General features: G+C 36.2%; 1 protein-coding gene across 1 annotated transcript; it reads left to right on the forward strand.

Annotated features, from left to right (window-relative positions):
• Positions 1–13035: 13035 nt before the first annotated feature.
• LOC105054045 (21 kDa protein) lies at positions 13036–13889 on the forward strand. Its single transcript, XM_010935425.4, has one exon. The coding sequence runs from the start codon at positions 13071–13073 to the stop codon at positions 13704–13706; it is 636 nt and encodes a 211-aa protein (XP_010933727.1). The 5' UTR covers positions 13036–13070; the 3' UTR covers positions 13707–13889.
• Positions 13890–14875: the final 986 nt, after the last annotated feature.

Consider the following 14875-nt stretch of genomic DNA (forward strand, 5'->3'; position numbering starts at 1 on the left):
CTTTTCCCAACCCTCACCTCGTCGATTCCTCGCTTCTTCCTCTCCTTTTTTTATCCTTACTATCCGTATCTATATTCTCTGCCAGGCTCCTTTGTCGCCACTCCCATCTCTAAAACCCCAACCATAGCCCTAGCCGAAGCTCCGATGCTAACCCTAATCCTTCCAAAACCACATCTCCATCTAAATCCTAACCCTAATTTGGATCCTACACATCCCCCCTCGTCATTTCCATCTACAAAATCCCAAATCTCAGCCTAACCCAAAGCTCAATGCTGACCCCATCCCTCCCAACCGCCATCCCCATTTGAACCATAATCCTAATTTGGGCTCTACTCATCCCAACCCTAACCCTCAGATGTCTCAATGCCTCCCTCCAAAATTCTAACACTACCCACAACCTAAACACTAACCCATCACCATCACTACCCTCTTCGACCAAACCCTAATCCTTCCTCACACTGATCGTCAATCCACCGATCACCGCCCGGATTTTACTATCCTTGACCCTTGCTGCATGCTGCCCTCAACATCCTTCGACGTTCCCTTTCCACCGACCAAACCCTAACTCAAACCCTAACTCAGGCACCTTGATGTTGATGTCTATCGGGATCCAACCCTAATCGTAAGCCCGAACTGAACCCTAAACCTTGACCCTCTGTCCACAGTGAACCCTATCTGAAAAATCTGGCTTAACCCAACCATCATCCCAAATCAACCTACCTGATGCCGACTATGAGCAGGAACCAAACCCGATCCTAAGCCTAGGTCAGATCCTGTCAAAAAATACAGGCTGATCCAACCACCAATCTAACCCCAAGCCACCTGCTCTTGACCCCGATCAGGATTCTAACCCTAACCCTAAATATTCTAACCCCAATCCAATCAATCCAATAACCAATAAACCATCACTTGATAGCTAGCCCAATAGCCCAATAACCCAATAAATCATGATCCGATAGCCCAAACTCATGGGAAAAATCAGGTTCTTCGAATCGAATCTGTTTCTCAAATTCACCCTATCTACTCGGGCCCATTCATCGATCTAACTGAACCTGTGATCCGATCTGGGAGGAAAAAAAAGGGACCCGAGGGGCTGAAGTCCAGTAACTGTCCCAACCCTTGCCACCCTTTCCTTAGTGTCACCATGGATGCATAGTAAAGGACCATCCATGGTGATTTCTGAAAATTGAAGGCTGCCGCAGGTAGCAACCTTTCTAACCTGGGATCAACAATGATTTTTACAACCACGTTGATCATGATAACCCTTCACCTGAATGATGTGGGAGGAGAACAGGAAGGCTGCCAAATGATGCAGCAACCCCCTTGCTCTGATGGTGAAAGGAAAATGAGGCACCTCTTGCTCTAGAAGAAGAAGGCTGCCACAGCAATCTCCCATTGCTCTGATGGTATTTAAAAAAAAAATAAATTTATCGAATCCTCCCTTCTTCCTCAGATGATGTAGTAAAGGGTTCGGATAGTTGCAGCATACCTATAGCAACCATTCCAATTAGTCTGATAAGATTGTAGAATGTAAGGATATAGATCTATTGTACGTTAAAAAAAAAAACTCACTACTGAAAATCTTCTTCCACGCACAGTTGCCTCCTATCATTTAGAGAAGAAGATATATATAGATCCTCTATGTCTTTCTCTGCTGACCAGTCCCCTCCATCATCTCTCTCCGTGACTCCTTATAACTCCTCATCAAAATCACTGTCAACCTGTCAAATCGATCTATTGTTCTTTCCAACGATCTATTATCCAGCAATATAGATCCATGATTTAGGTGGAATCATCAGAAGATCTTGTCTCCCTCTTAAACCACTCTTTATGGCCCAGCAGGTTGGTCCTGGCATCGTGTAAGTAGATTTCAAGCACACGATTTTGGTGTAATTTTTTTTCTTTTAATATATCAGTCATTAATTAGATCAGACGGCATACTCCCCATCCCTCTCAGTGGCCAATGTTATTAATATGAATCTGTTGGAATCAGAGGCAGACAGGATCAGCAAGTTACGTCTGCCACCAGCATGTGAATTTGACTTTTTTTTATCATTTTATTTTCATTGTGTGATATTTTAAATATTATCCTCATTCTCTGTTTTAGACTCATTTATTGTTTCATATTTTAAATATTATCATCAGACGATAGGTAGAACTGATAATTTGTCTTTGCCACCAACATACAAATATGGCTACTTTTTTTATTGATATTATTCCCATTCTTTATTTTGGGCTCATTTATTATTTGATATTTTAAATATTTTCTTCAAGCAATAGCATTTGTCATTTTAAACGTAAAACAAAAGAACCATTAGATGGTTGACATGTGAAAGACAGGTAGAACAACACATGAAATGCTGGATGTGCGATACTTATCGCACTGAGAAAGCACCGACTTCTCCTTTAATATATTATATAGATATATGATATTATCTTCAAAATATTAATATATACAAAACATACCATAACATTGTTTTATTATAGTGTACAAAATTAAAGTAAATTAACATTGATATTATATTTCAAACATTGACATTGTGTTACAAAATATATTATAATAAGATAATATAGTTTTTTCATTTCAAAAAATTGGATCAATTATATTTATTTCAAAAGATATTTTGATCCGGTATAGTATAACTAAGTTGTCTGATCTAGGTTTCTTAACTTTTATTTTTCCCATGATCGTTGAATGCAAGTACAGTAGACATCATGGACTCAGATACATGATTATATATCATCGAAAGAGTGGTTTGGCGGAACGGCCTTTGCTTCCATACAAATGATCCGGGTTCGAAATTTGGTGGACGTTGGTGCTTCGATTCTTTTTCAAAGAGAGAATCCCAAGTCCTTCTACCGTTTTATATTTTGAACCAAAAAAAAAAAAAAAAAAAAAAAAGAAATGTGTTGCTTGCTTAAGGGTGGTCCTTAAGTTTTGGAGCCATCTAACTTCTTGAAACTTCTATGGACTCTCGTCCGACGTGCAGCCATCAGTCATTTATTTTCAGAAGCAGCTGTAGTAAGAAATATGGATTGAAATCTTAATTTATTTTTGGTACGATGGCATGAGTGGGAAGTTTCTCGTGGCAGTTGATTGAACGGTCCGTTTTGGGACGGCACTAAAGATTTTGATTAAAGTGGTTTATTTACCATTGTTTTACGTGCGTTATTGAAATCTTATAATAATGTTGTTTTCCATGGCATCATGCACTCGGTAGGCCTAGTGGGCTGGAAGCTCTGATCCATGGCCCTTCAACACTGGAATATCCATCATCCACAATACAAATCGGCTTCAAATCCGTGCTGGGTTGGCTAAGCAACGCCACCAGCCCACCACCTATTGAACTAAGGGTCATATTGGTGGACCCTCGCTCTCTTCGTAGACTCCTCTTTGATAGAACAAACGTGGGCTTAGGCGGGCAATGGATAGTGATAAGGCTAGTTTGGGAACTAATCGCCCCCGGGTGACTCCATCCCTTCACAAGTATGTACATTTGCTCAAGATTGTTCTGAACCTTAGAATTATGCTAGATATTTGTGGATCCCAATTCCATTCAGGAGAGATAATGAGTCATTTATCGTTTGAAATCAGGGATGGAGTACAAGATCATAAGCAAAACAATCACATAATATGAACTTAACAAGCCGATGAGACTAAATAGGACTATAGGAGCACCCGTTTCTCCAAAAAGGAACCACCATAGTCATTCAACAACACTAGTCGAGTATCACAAGGTCCCTGGTCCAAGTCTCCATGCTATTTGATCCATGTAGGTGACTGTAATGAGATATCCCAAGCACAACGGAGCATGCCATTCACAAATACTAGAAAGGCTGCAAAAAGAAGAAAAAAGATTCCGAAAAAACAACATTTTAGAAATTTCAGGAACAAGATATCCTTCTTATTGATAGAACTTTCAAGGAAAATGTATATGTATTAGTAGCAGTTATAGTGGAAAACTGCGTGCGCGCGTGCGTACCTACGCTCGTGCCATCAAAAAATTACATTCCATGGTCCATGCTTGCAAGCACGTGCGAACAAACACGACTCTGAGTGAATGCTTTAAAGTACGTAGCATGTGTCTTCTTTGCCATTTAGACCACTTCTCATGTACCACCAGGTCATTCCACCCATTATTTCAACTTACGTGCAATTGGCCAACTGGAGCTACCAAGTCGCATTCGAGCCCGATAGAGTCGGCCTCTAGAATCCCATTAGTCAAGACCCGCTTGTCCACAATTCAAAAAGAAGACCCGACGACTTTAGATCATAGCCCAGGTCAACTTTAAGATACGTGACCCAGTCACTCAATACGGGGGCTGGGTCAAACGGGCCAACTACTTCCTAGCCCATCCTGCAGCAACAAACCGCAGGACACGGATCACTTGCAGAGAGTTTTCATTGAAGTTCATGTAAGCACAGAATAATCACAGAAACATGTTAACTTGACTCAATAAATCTTGGTCTCTATGGAGATCCTCAGAATTTTATGATGAGATGGAGAGGGAAAGTCTTAAAATCTTTGTGTTTTCTTTATTTGGAAACATTTGGGCCCGGAGAAAAAGATTGAAGAACGACATCAAATTTGAACTTGTATCTCCTCTGAAACTTCATTTTAATTTTCTTTTCATCTTAATTTGGATATGTTATTTTCTTTGTACGTATACCTACTTCGAATTAATTAAATTGAGGGGAGGAAAGTATATTACTTCCTCCGCATTCCATCCAAAAAATAATAATTATTATTATTTTGAATATTTACAGATGCTAACTATGGATAATCCCTTCTACATTAATGTACGCAGCCTCAAGTATTGCATGTGTAGAGAGCAACCTCACTGCCCCAGCGTATAGGAAAATGAGCTTGAAAGCCATAAAGGGGAACACACGTCATCTGCAAAATATTTCTATAAATGTGCTACTGTTTTTTATTAGGTTAGTATCATATGCATCACGTATTTAGCATGCCTTCGAGTTTAATCTAGATGGCATTCAAGCTCATGACCCTCAATAAAAACTAAAAGGGGAAAGCTAGTGGCTTGAATCTTGATTAGTCATATATTGACCTTGTTGTTTAATTTCAGTATCTTGCACATCACATGTGTATGTCCCGCACATGTGAGAGAGAGAAGAAAAAATTATTGGTTGAACTAGATCCACCTACTCAATAGTGTGCTAGTCCAACCATGAAGTGACATGTAAATATATAGACGAAAAAAAACATAGGAGAAAGGCACAATATAGGTGCATCACTCATGGTTGGAGAAGTCCATAGCTGAGATGTTGGATTTTGTTGAAATGATAATTGAGAAAAAGAGAGAGGTGGTAAAATGAGTGGAGTGGAATTTAGGGCTGAAAATAGATTGGATTATATCCATCCATTTCCGAATTCAATTCAGATTGGACTTGGATATTGTTTTATTAGTCCGATCTGATGCTGATATGAATCTGGATAGTCTATTAAAAAATCTCCAGAAGACATATATGGATGCAAATACATCTCTTTTTTTTCGGATTCAGATCCAGGTTTCCACGTAACAGAGGAACCAAACCTTCTAGGAGCTTGGATGTAGTTAGGATTGCCAGGTAACCAAAATACCCCATTCGACAGCCTCTCTTTAGTTTCCTTTGAATCACCCCGCATGCCTCAAAGGCCCAAACCTCTTGTTCCTCTGTTTCGCCACCCATCTTTCCTCTCAAAGTCCTCGAGCAACTAGGATTTCAAAGGTCTTATCCACTTCCTAGTTTCCATCTGATGGTTGCAACCGGAGACAGTCATGAGACGCCTTGGAGGCACCGTAGATCCCGTCTACTTTGGCAATAGGCTACCTTGAGTGGTATTGTGAGGTGGTCGGCAGCGTCAAGCAGTCCCATCCACTTTCAAATCTAGGTGGGAGATTGTGAAATGTGAATCCATGGTTTATTCTTCAAATATTTGCCTTTGCCATGTTATTGATCTAGTGTTTGATTTGGGAATTATGTTCGTTTACTTTAATCTACGAAAACCTTGGCTTTGCGAATCAGCACCTTTTCAAGTTTTAGTGATAAATTTCCACCTGGTTGAGCGTTTGATTTTTCTGTTCTTTTTTATTTCTTTATTCTTTTTTCCCGTTGAACCTAGGAGGGCTGTTCTCTAGTTATACGAGTTTAACCGCTATATCAAGGAAATCAGTTTATCTGCTTGCAAAAATTACGGTAGGTTTTTATGTAATGCCCCACTCTTGTCCGAAGTTTCCTTGATCAGAAAGTCCGCACCGGCTCAAAAAATTCCCATTGGACTAAGAGCAGGTCACAAAGCATTATTCCAGTGTTGATATGTCAACAAATTCTCATGCTGTTAATTTTCTAATTGGTTGTGTTGGTTGGGTGATCATTTCAATCTTCGAGGTCAAAGGGATCTCTGGATAGCTGCATCCAATGACAACATTTCTTTTAGATTGTATTTGGTAGCGGGTAATCTATTCAAATTGTTGGTAATTTAAAGTGGACCCATCAAATTATTGTATTTGATATGCTTTTTGGATGGCCATCCAGATTACTTTGGCAATATAGATTATCTCTCAGAAGGTAATCTAGATTATATTGAGGAGAGGTGGCTATCCAGATTACCATTTGTTTGACAATATTGTAAAAAAAAATTTAGACAAAATTATCTTTAAAAAAAAAATCACACAAAATCCACTCCTCCACCCCCGACAGTTCTTACCCTCCCCTTATTATATATAATAATATGATATAATATATTATAATATAATATACTATTATTATATTATTATTATATTTTTACAGTAACTATATTATATTACAATAATATAGTATATTATAATATAAATTATATAAATCTTATTATATATAACAATAAATTATATTATATTATATTATAATTATATTATTATAATTATATATTATTATATTATATTATTAAAATATTATATTACTATAGATTATATTATTATTATATATTATAATAATATATATTATTTTATATTATATTATATTAATATCTTATATTAATATAATATATTTATAATATAATATTATTATATATAATATAATATTATATTATATTATAATAACTTATTATTATATTATATATTATATTAATATACTATAATATATATTATATAAATATTATTCTATATAACAATATATTAATTATATTGTTATATTATTATATTATAATATATTGTAATATATTTATATATGAATATTATAATATATTATAATAATATCTTTTATTAATATAACATAATATATAATAATATAGTATAATATATTATATTATATTATATTATAATAATTTATAATAATATCATAATATAATATTATAATATACTTTGTTAAATTATATTAAATTATATTAAATTAATTATATAAATATTATTAATATTATATTACTATATATTATTATATTATTATTATATATTATAATAACATATATTATATTATATTATATTAATACTTATATTAATTTAATATAGTATATAATATAATATTATTATATTATCATATAATATTATATATTATATTAATATACTGTAATATATATTATATAAATATTATTCTATATAACAATATATTAATTATATTGTTATAATATTAAATGATAGTATATTATAATATATTAATATTATAATATTATAATATATTATAATAATATCTTTTATTAATATAACATAATATATAATATAATATTATTATATATAATAATATAGTATAATATATTATATTATGATAGTTTATTATAATATCATAATATAATATTATAATAATTATATAAAATATTATTATATATAATAATATAATATATTATTATTATTGTTATAAGATTAAAGGAGTATTTTTAGAATTTGATTTTATATTATCGATAATCTGATTGCTATATCAAATATATTAATTAAGATTTTCAGTAATTTTACTGCAACAATATCTATATGTACCAAACAAAGTAATCAATATTACTGACAATTTAATGATGGCAATCTATGTTGAAGGTAATCCAGATTATCTTCCAAGATTGTCTGGCGATGCATCGAATGTAACTTTACATCTTCTGCATTGAGTGTTTAATTTGCTCATATCTCTACTATTATTGTAATGCATAGTATTCTACCAATACTCTATTTTCTCCTAATAGAATATTTCAATAACACGTTCCTCAAAAAAGAATATATATCGCAAGAATATTAGCAAATTTATGACTGTGTTTGGGTATGGTTGAATTATCTCGTCTCAGTAAACATGATTAAAATCGGCCATCATAGAAAGTGGGGCCTTGACGTCAAGAGGCATCTAGATTAATACCAAGATAAGAGATTAAGGATTGAAATACTTAGGTCCCATTTCAAGTTATAAAGTAAATTAAAATTTATGCTATTTTTAAAGTTATTATCGAATAAAATAGTTGTTTAGACAATATTTACTGAATCATTCAAAACAGCAAATAAGTAGATGACTAATAGAATCGGTATTTTTTTTCTTTTTCTTTCTCTGTGATATAAATATCATATCTAATTTTTCTACAGAGAAAGATATTGTATCTAAGTTTAAAAAATAGTAAATGTTATCTTCTGCTTTTAATGATTTTTTTTTTATTTTGATTATGGCTTCTTGTTGTAATTAATACTTATTAAAATTATATATATTTTTTAATTGACTCTTTCTCTTTTGATCATATCATTATCAATGGTTTTCATTATTGAATTTTGTTTCAAATTTGATTAATATTTGGAATAGTATCAAATTTATATCCATATCCAATAAAAAAATATGGATATGCTTAATATCTTATTTGTATCCATATCTGTTTATAACACATATGAATATACTCAATATTTAATTTTATCTGAATTCATTTAGAATAAATATGGATATTAACTTTTATATCCATTTGATACCTATGTCTGCATTAATATTTGTTGAAGAATATGGATGCAAATATGAGTACGCAATCCAAATCGAATATGAGTATGGGCAATATCAAAATTTGATTTATGTCCAATCTATTTCCAGCCCTAGAGAGGATGCGCTCCTTCTATTGTGACCGATAAATACTGCACTCACTTGGCATGGACCTCTAAAATGAAACTCGTGGCCCGTCTTTTGAGTCCTATCCTATTAATTAATAAAAAATAATATCCTTAATATTTGGAAGTTCAGCTTCAGCCTTAACTCTAGAATTTTCAATAAATATGGAAATTTTTACAACAATTAAGTTTCATTAAGTTGCAAGTATCTCATGTCTCCCATGAACTTTTCAACAAATAAGGTCCCTTTTGCATGCATTCTGTTACAAATTCCACAAGTTCTTTTGCTCAAAAGCATCCCCAAAACGGAAAACCACAAGCCGTACAAAATTATAAGAAGCCAAGAATGCCATTATGGAAATTTGTATGGAATCATGCTGTACGCCTTTATACTTCTAAAATGAAAGCCGTGCTACTCAACTATACATAGCCATAGGCAATGGACCAGACCGTCCATTATACGGCCCAGCCCGACACGTAACAAGCCGCGCCAAGAATGCCATTATGGAAATTTGTATGGAATGGAATCATGCTGTACTTACCTGCCTTTATACTTCTAAAATGAAAGCCGTGCTACTCAACTATACATAGACACAGGCAATAGATCAGACCGTCCGTTATACGGCTCAGTCCGACACGTAACAGGCCATATCGTCACGATCTGTTAGTTATAGTAGTACGTTGTGCCAGGCATGATCTGTTAGAAGGGGCCCACATCTGGCACGACCCATAAGGGCTTAGACTGACACCGCTCGCTGGCCAAGCATGACAGACACGGCCATGGGCTAGGCACGGCCCTGCGGGCCCGACACGGCCCGCGTGTTGGTCTGACCATTTTTTTAAATTTAAAATATATAATTTTTTTATAAATTATAAAAAAGTTAAAAAGTAAAATTAAAAATAGATATGTGATTTTTTTTGTAAAAATAAAAAACTACCTTGTAATGGTGGGATTTGGCATAAACCCCTACCAGTTGATTAATAATAATCAAAATGGTACAAAGGAGGAGGGGCTAGGCCTGATCTCCGAATACAATGAGAAAGAGAGAAGAAATTGAGGTGACTTATCTCAATAATTAAAAGATAAATCTAAAAAATTACAAAGATAAATCTAATTACGAGGATGTCCCTTTTTGCTCAACCCTACAAGAGATTTGTTTGCATAATTTATTGAGCCTTAATCAATCAATAGCTATGCACAATTCCAGAATTTTAACAACTTTAGTTAATACTAATCATGATGATTTCTTGCTTGTCCATAAACCTTTTAAATTCATCTATTTGGTTATAGAAAATTTTGATCATCTCAAGAGAATTAGTCACGACAAGTTAATCATACATTGAACTTAACTTAGTTCATTTGTAACTATACTCAGCCTCTTTCAAGATGTTAGGCAGATCTAATAACATATAATTTTTTTTTTCTTAACATATAATTTAAGCAATGAAAGAATTTATCAAACTCATAAAAAAATTTATAAATGACATGTGGGCAGATCTGCTCGTTATTAGTCGTTGAAGCTATCGCCGAATGTTTTAAGAATGCCTAACGGCTAGTTAGGGCATAACAGTTGGTACGGAGTCCACACAACGATTTATGTACGCGCACTGGTGCGCCTAAAAGTAGAGACTAATGTCAGTTTGGAGAGGCTTTTCTATTTTTTTTTTAATATAAAAATAATGCTTGCTCTAAATTCATGTAGCTCATTTATCGATCATATTTTTATCTATCTATCTATCTATATGTATATACAAAAAGAGAGAGAAAGAGAAGAAATTAAGGACTCCTGAATCAAAAAAAATAAATAATGTAGAACTGTAGAATCCTAATATTTTTATTTTACCAACTTATCCCTAAAACTAGCCATTTTATGACTGTTAGGGGGGTTAAAATGATAAAATATCAAAAACTTAGCCCGTAACGGTTTTAAACGGGCCATACTTGGTATGGCTCATTTGGTCTGCTTAAGAAAAAAAAAATGGACCGTCCATCAGGCCCGCATTTCTGACAGAGCATAGGCGGTGCCTGGCATGGTCCGCCAGACCCCAGGCTTAGAGCCATGCCGGGATTTGGGGTAAACGAGCCGTGCATGGCACAGCTCATTTGGATCTTGGCTCGATGGCCCTGAGCCGGGCCGTGCTTGGCACGGTCCAATGCTCATGTATAACTATACACCCTAAGCTACATCACTAAAATTGCCATAAGGCCGGCACAGCTCCGTGCTTATGTATAACTATACACTCTATGCTTCATCACTAGAAATACCATGAGCTGGTTGATTTCATCTTTTTTTTTCTTTTAGCTTCAATACTCTGTTCTACCTCCTCTCCAGCGGCCTCTGACTCAACACTTCCGAAATCAAACCACAGAGGTGGTATATCCTCGTTACATTCCTCTGGTTTTTTCCCCCGTGTGCGTGGGGGTTAATCACTACATTACTCTGTTTCGAAATTTAGCGAGACAAGCAGAATAGACCACTGAACTACCAACAATGGTCTAGATTTTTTTTCCCAACAACGATGCGACTCGTCATCGAAATACTAATGGAATCTATAATTGCACCCAAGATGTTCTTGAATCACCCAATGGACTATATATAATATCAACTTGTCCACATATATATATTGCTTGATCAAAAAAAGAAAAAAAAATGTTACAACATGTCCCTGATAACGGAGAATCGGAGATCTATGTTAAGATACGCATCAGATTAAATTGATATATTAGTGGAAACACAAATGACTTTGAATTGCATATCTTTATTATACATATGACTTTGCGTAAAGTCATAACAGATGGCAAACTTTTTCCTAGTGTTTTGAACTTCTGATCACTCGGCTTTTTCGTAGCATCACCTTTGGCCCATGAACAGACGTGGCAACTTTTGTCTCAAAAACATCAAAACAAAAATTTATTGCCTACACTGTCTGCATCATGCGGTTGTACATACAGCCAATAACAGCCGCTCACTTTTGTGGGGCTTGTTCATCAAACGTACAATACAGTGCATTAACATAAGATTTAACGGATGTAATTGACTGCATATATTGTCACATTGGTATAGATAACAATCTCTCAAACCGAGGAGCAATTATACTAGCATGATATTTATAGGACACGATGGTTTAGCAACAGCTCAGCAGGTGGTGTTGGAATGTCTGGGTTGAAAGGAATAGAAGACTGTTCACCAATAAACGTTGCTCGATGTTATCAGTGTCACATAAATCTCTGTGTTCGTTTGAGCTTTGGGAGCAGTTGGGTTCAAACAAAATCAAGAAAGGTCATGCAAAAATCTGAAAAGAGGTAAAGTTTTTGAAGATGTCTATGCCCGAGAGTGACTAAACTAATCTTTGAACTGTCTGACAGAATTCTGCAGTTCTTGAATTGGCATTGAGATCTCCCGGATTAGAAGAATTTGATTGTTCTGTGTTCCTCCTGTTTGATCTGTTAGTTTTCAGCTTTGTATATTTCCTTCGTCCCCATCCTGTAAATCCTCACTTCTCACAGTAATAAATACCGGGTGGCACTTTGCTTCCTTGAGAGAGAGAGAGAGAAAAAAATAAAATAAAATTAAAAAACAGCTCAGCAGGTGGTACAATCTGAGTTAAAGAAGAAAACGCCGGTGTCCCTCCACCACATGCTATCCCATAAATTGCTTGGGTCCACGCCACAACTCACGAAAAATTACGGTGTAAAGAATTCTGCATGTTGGTTAGCATGTCCCCATCAACTAGATGTAGAACATGGATTTGGGTTCATAGCTCGGTTTCTTTTCCAGTAGGCTTGGGAACAAATTGATCAAGATACATAGGTCCGGCCTCTAAGGATTATTATTGCCCACCGTCGGTGATAATGACATTATGGAGGAATCTGAGCCACTATTCTTGGCATCTTGCTTTGAATAATATATCACTTAGTGAGTTAAATCCCAGTCATAATAACCATTCACGATTCTATGAGCCTATAAATATGAGGTCCCTCCTCCCTATTACTCATCACAAACACTACTAGTTTCTGTGCCCATAAACCTGAGAGAAAGATGGCAGTGCAAAATAGCACTGGCATTTCCTCTTGCTTTCCTTTGGCAGCTTTCCTCACCCTAATATTAGCCTTTGCTCTTGATGCAAGTACTTGTCATGCAGCGAGACCTAATACCCATGGTACAATAGGCTTAGAATTTATCCGGACTTCTTGTAATAAGACCAAGTACCCAAGCCTCTGCTTCAACTCACTGGCAGCTTATGCACCCACAATTCAGACAAGCCCCACTCAGCTGGCTGAGGCCTCCCTCTCTGTAAGCCTAAGCTATGCCCGTGGCACGTCGACCATGATGACCAGGCTGTCGAAAGACAAAGGCATGAGCTCTAGAGAAGCAGAGGCCATAAGCGATTGCATGGAGAGCTTGGGAGACTCTGTGGACGAGCTCAAACAGTCCCTTAAAGTCATGGGGCATCTCAGCGGCGAAAATCTCAAACTTCGAGTCAATGACATCCAGACATGGGTGAGCTCCGCCTTGACAGATGAGAACACTTGCTTGGATGGCTTTGCAAGCAATGGCATGAAGACCGGTGAACGAAGTAACGTTAGAGGCCGCATTGTCAGGGTAGCACAGCTGACCAGCAACGCCTTATCAATCATCAGTGGCCTTGCTCCTACTGAGTCCTACTCACCTTAACTCATCTCGTTAGCCTCTTACTAGCTATGTGTCATGGAAGTTGCTTGCTATGAGTGTGAGCGTTTGGTAGATGACAGAGATGGCTGTGTATGTATTATATAAGCAGAGTACATAAAACGCTATTAGAAAAAGAGTCTCCTAGCATTGTTACAACTAGATAATTCTGTATGCAGGTTGATACAATCTTAGTGCTTCAATTCTGTGCTCTATGTGGCAAATAACTGTCTGTAACGAGATAATTTCAAACAAAAATGCTAAACATCAACACACCATTCCCTGCAGCTGATGTGTTTGTCGCCGAACACTAATGCGACGTTCTAGGAATGGCCAATCCAACAAATGCTCGCCTAACCCTGTATTGCCCTAATCCCCATCCACTGTATAAGACACTGGAGAGCTTAGCAGGGAATCGGGTGGTGATGGGTGCTAATGCTGGCTTTAGAATTAAATTAATAAAGGCGCCAGAGTAGCTGCTTTGATGTAGAATTTATTCGATTTGCTTTTGTGGAGAACCAGATCTAAATCGCCATTGCTGAACATCACTGCTACCAATGTTTTAGAATTGCCTTGGTTATTGAAGGGAGATAAAGTTCGTCTCCTCGTCGAAGATTCCGACCGGTGACGGGGTAGAACCCCACCATGTTACAAATGTGATGTCCGACTCTAAGATATCAACCGGCACATGGTGAAGGCCCACCGAGCCTTTCAGTAAGAAACATCTTGGACCCAAGAAAAGAGTGATTAATGTGGAATAACTAGTACTACCTTTAAAAAAAAAGAAAAAAGTGAATCGTATCATTGAGCAAGCGTGATGTACTGAGAAAAGAAGGAAGCTTTCGACTTTATGTATTTTGTGTTTTTCTTTAATCAATCTACAATAAGTACCTCCTAATTCTACTCCATGGACTTCCTTACGCCATCTCTTTCAAGGTAGAACTAAACCAAATGTTGGGATATACCGACCGATCCCTCTCACGCCGACTCACCATCGAGCCCATCTGATCGGTGCCCGACTCTACCGACCGCACCGATCGACGACTGTCGACATCGTCCGACCGAAGGTATGTCGGTTGGGCAGATCCTTTCCGTTCCCGACTGGCCGAACGATGGAGCCCGATCTCCGACTCCCGCAACGCGCCAGACTGACCGTCGGAGGGTCCCTGGGTCTT

Source organism: Elaeis guineensis, chromosome 11 (genome assembly GCF_000442705.2).
Source record: "Elaeis guineensis isolate ETL-2024a chromosome 11, EG11, whole genome shotgun sequence".
NCBI classification, from domain to species: domain Eukaryota; kingdom Viridiplantae; phylum Streptophyta; class Magnoliopsida; order Arecales; family Arecaceae; genus Elaeis; species Elaeis guineensis.

Coding starts and splice junctions, on each gene's coding strand:
- LOC105054045 (XM_010935425.4), top strand. CDS start 13,071: ATGGCAGTGCAAAATAGCACTGGCATTTCCTCTTGCTTTCCTTTGGCA.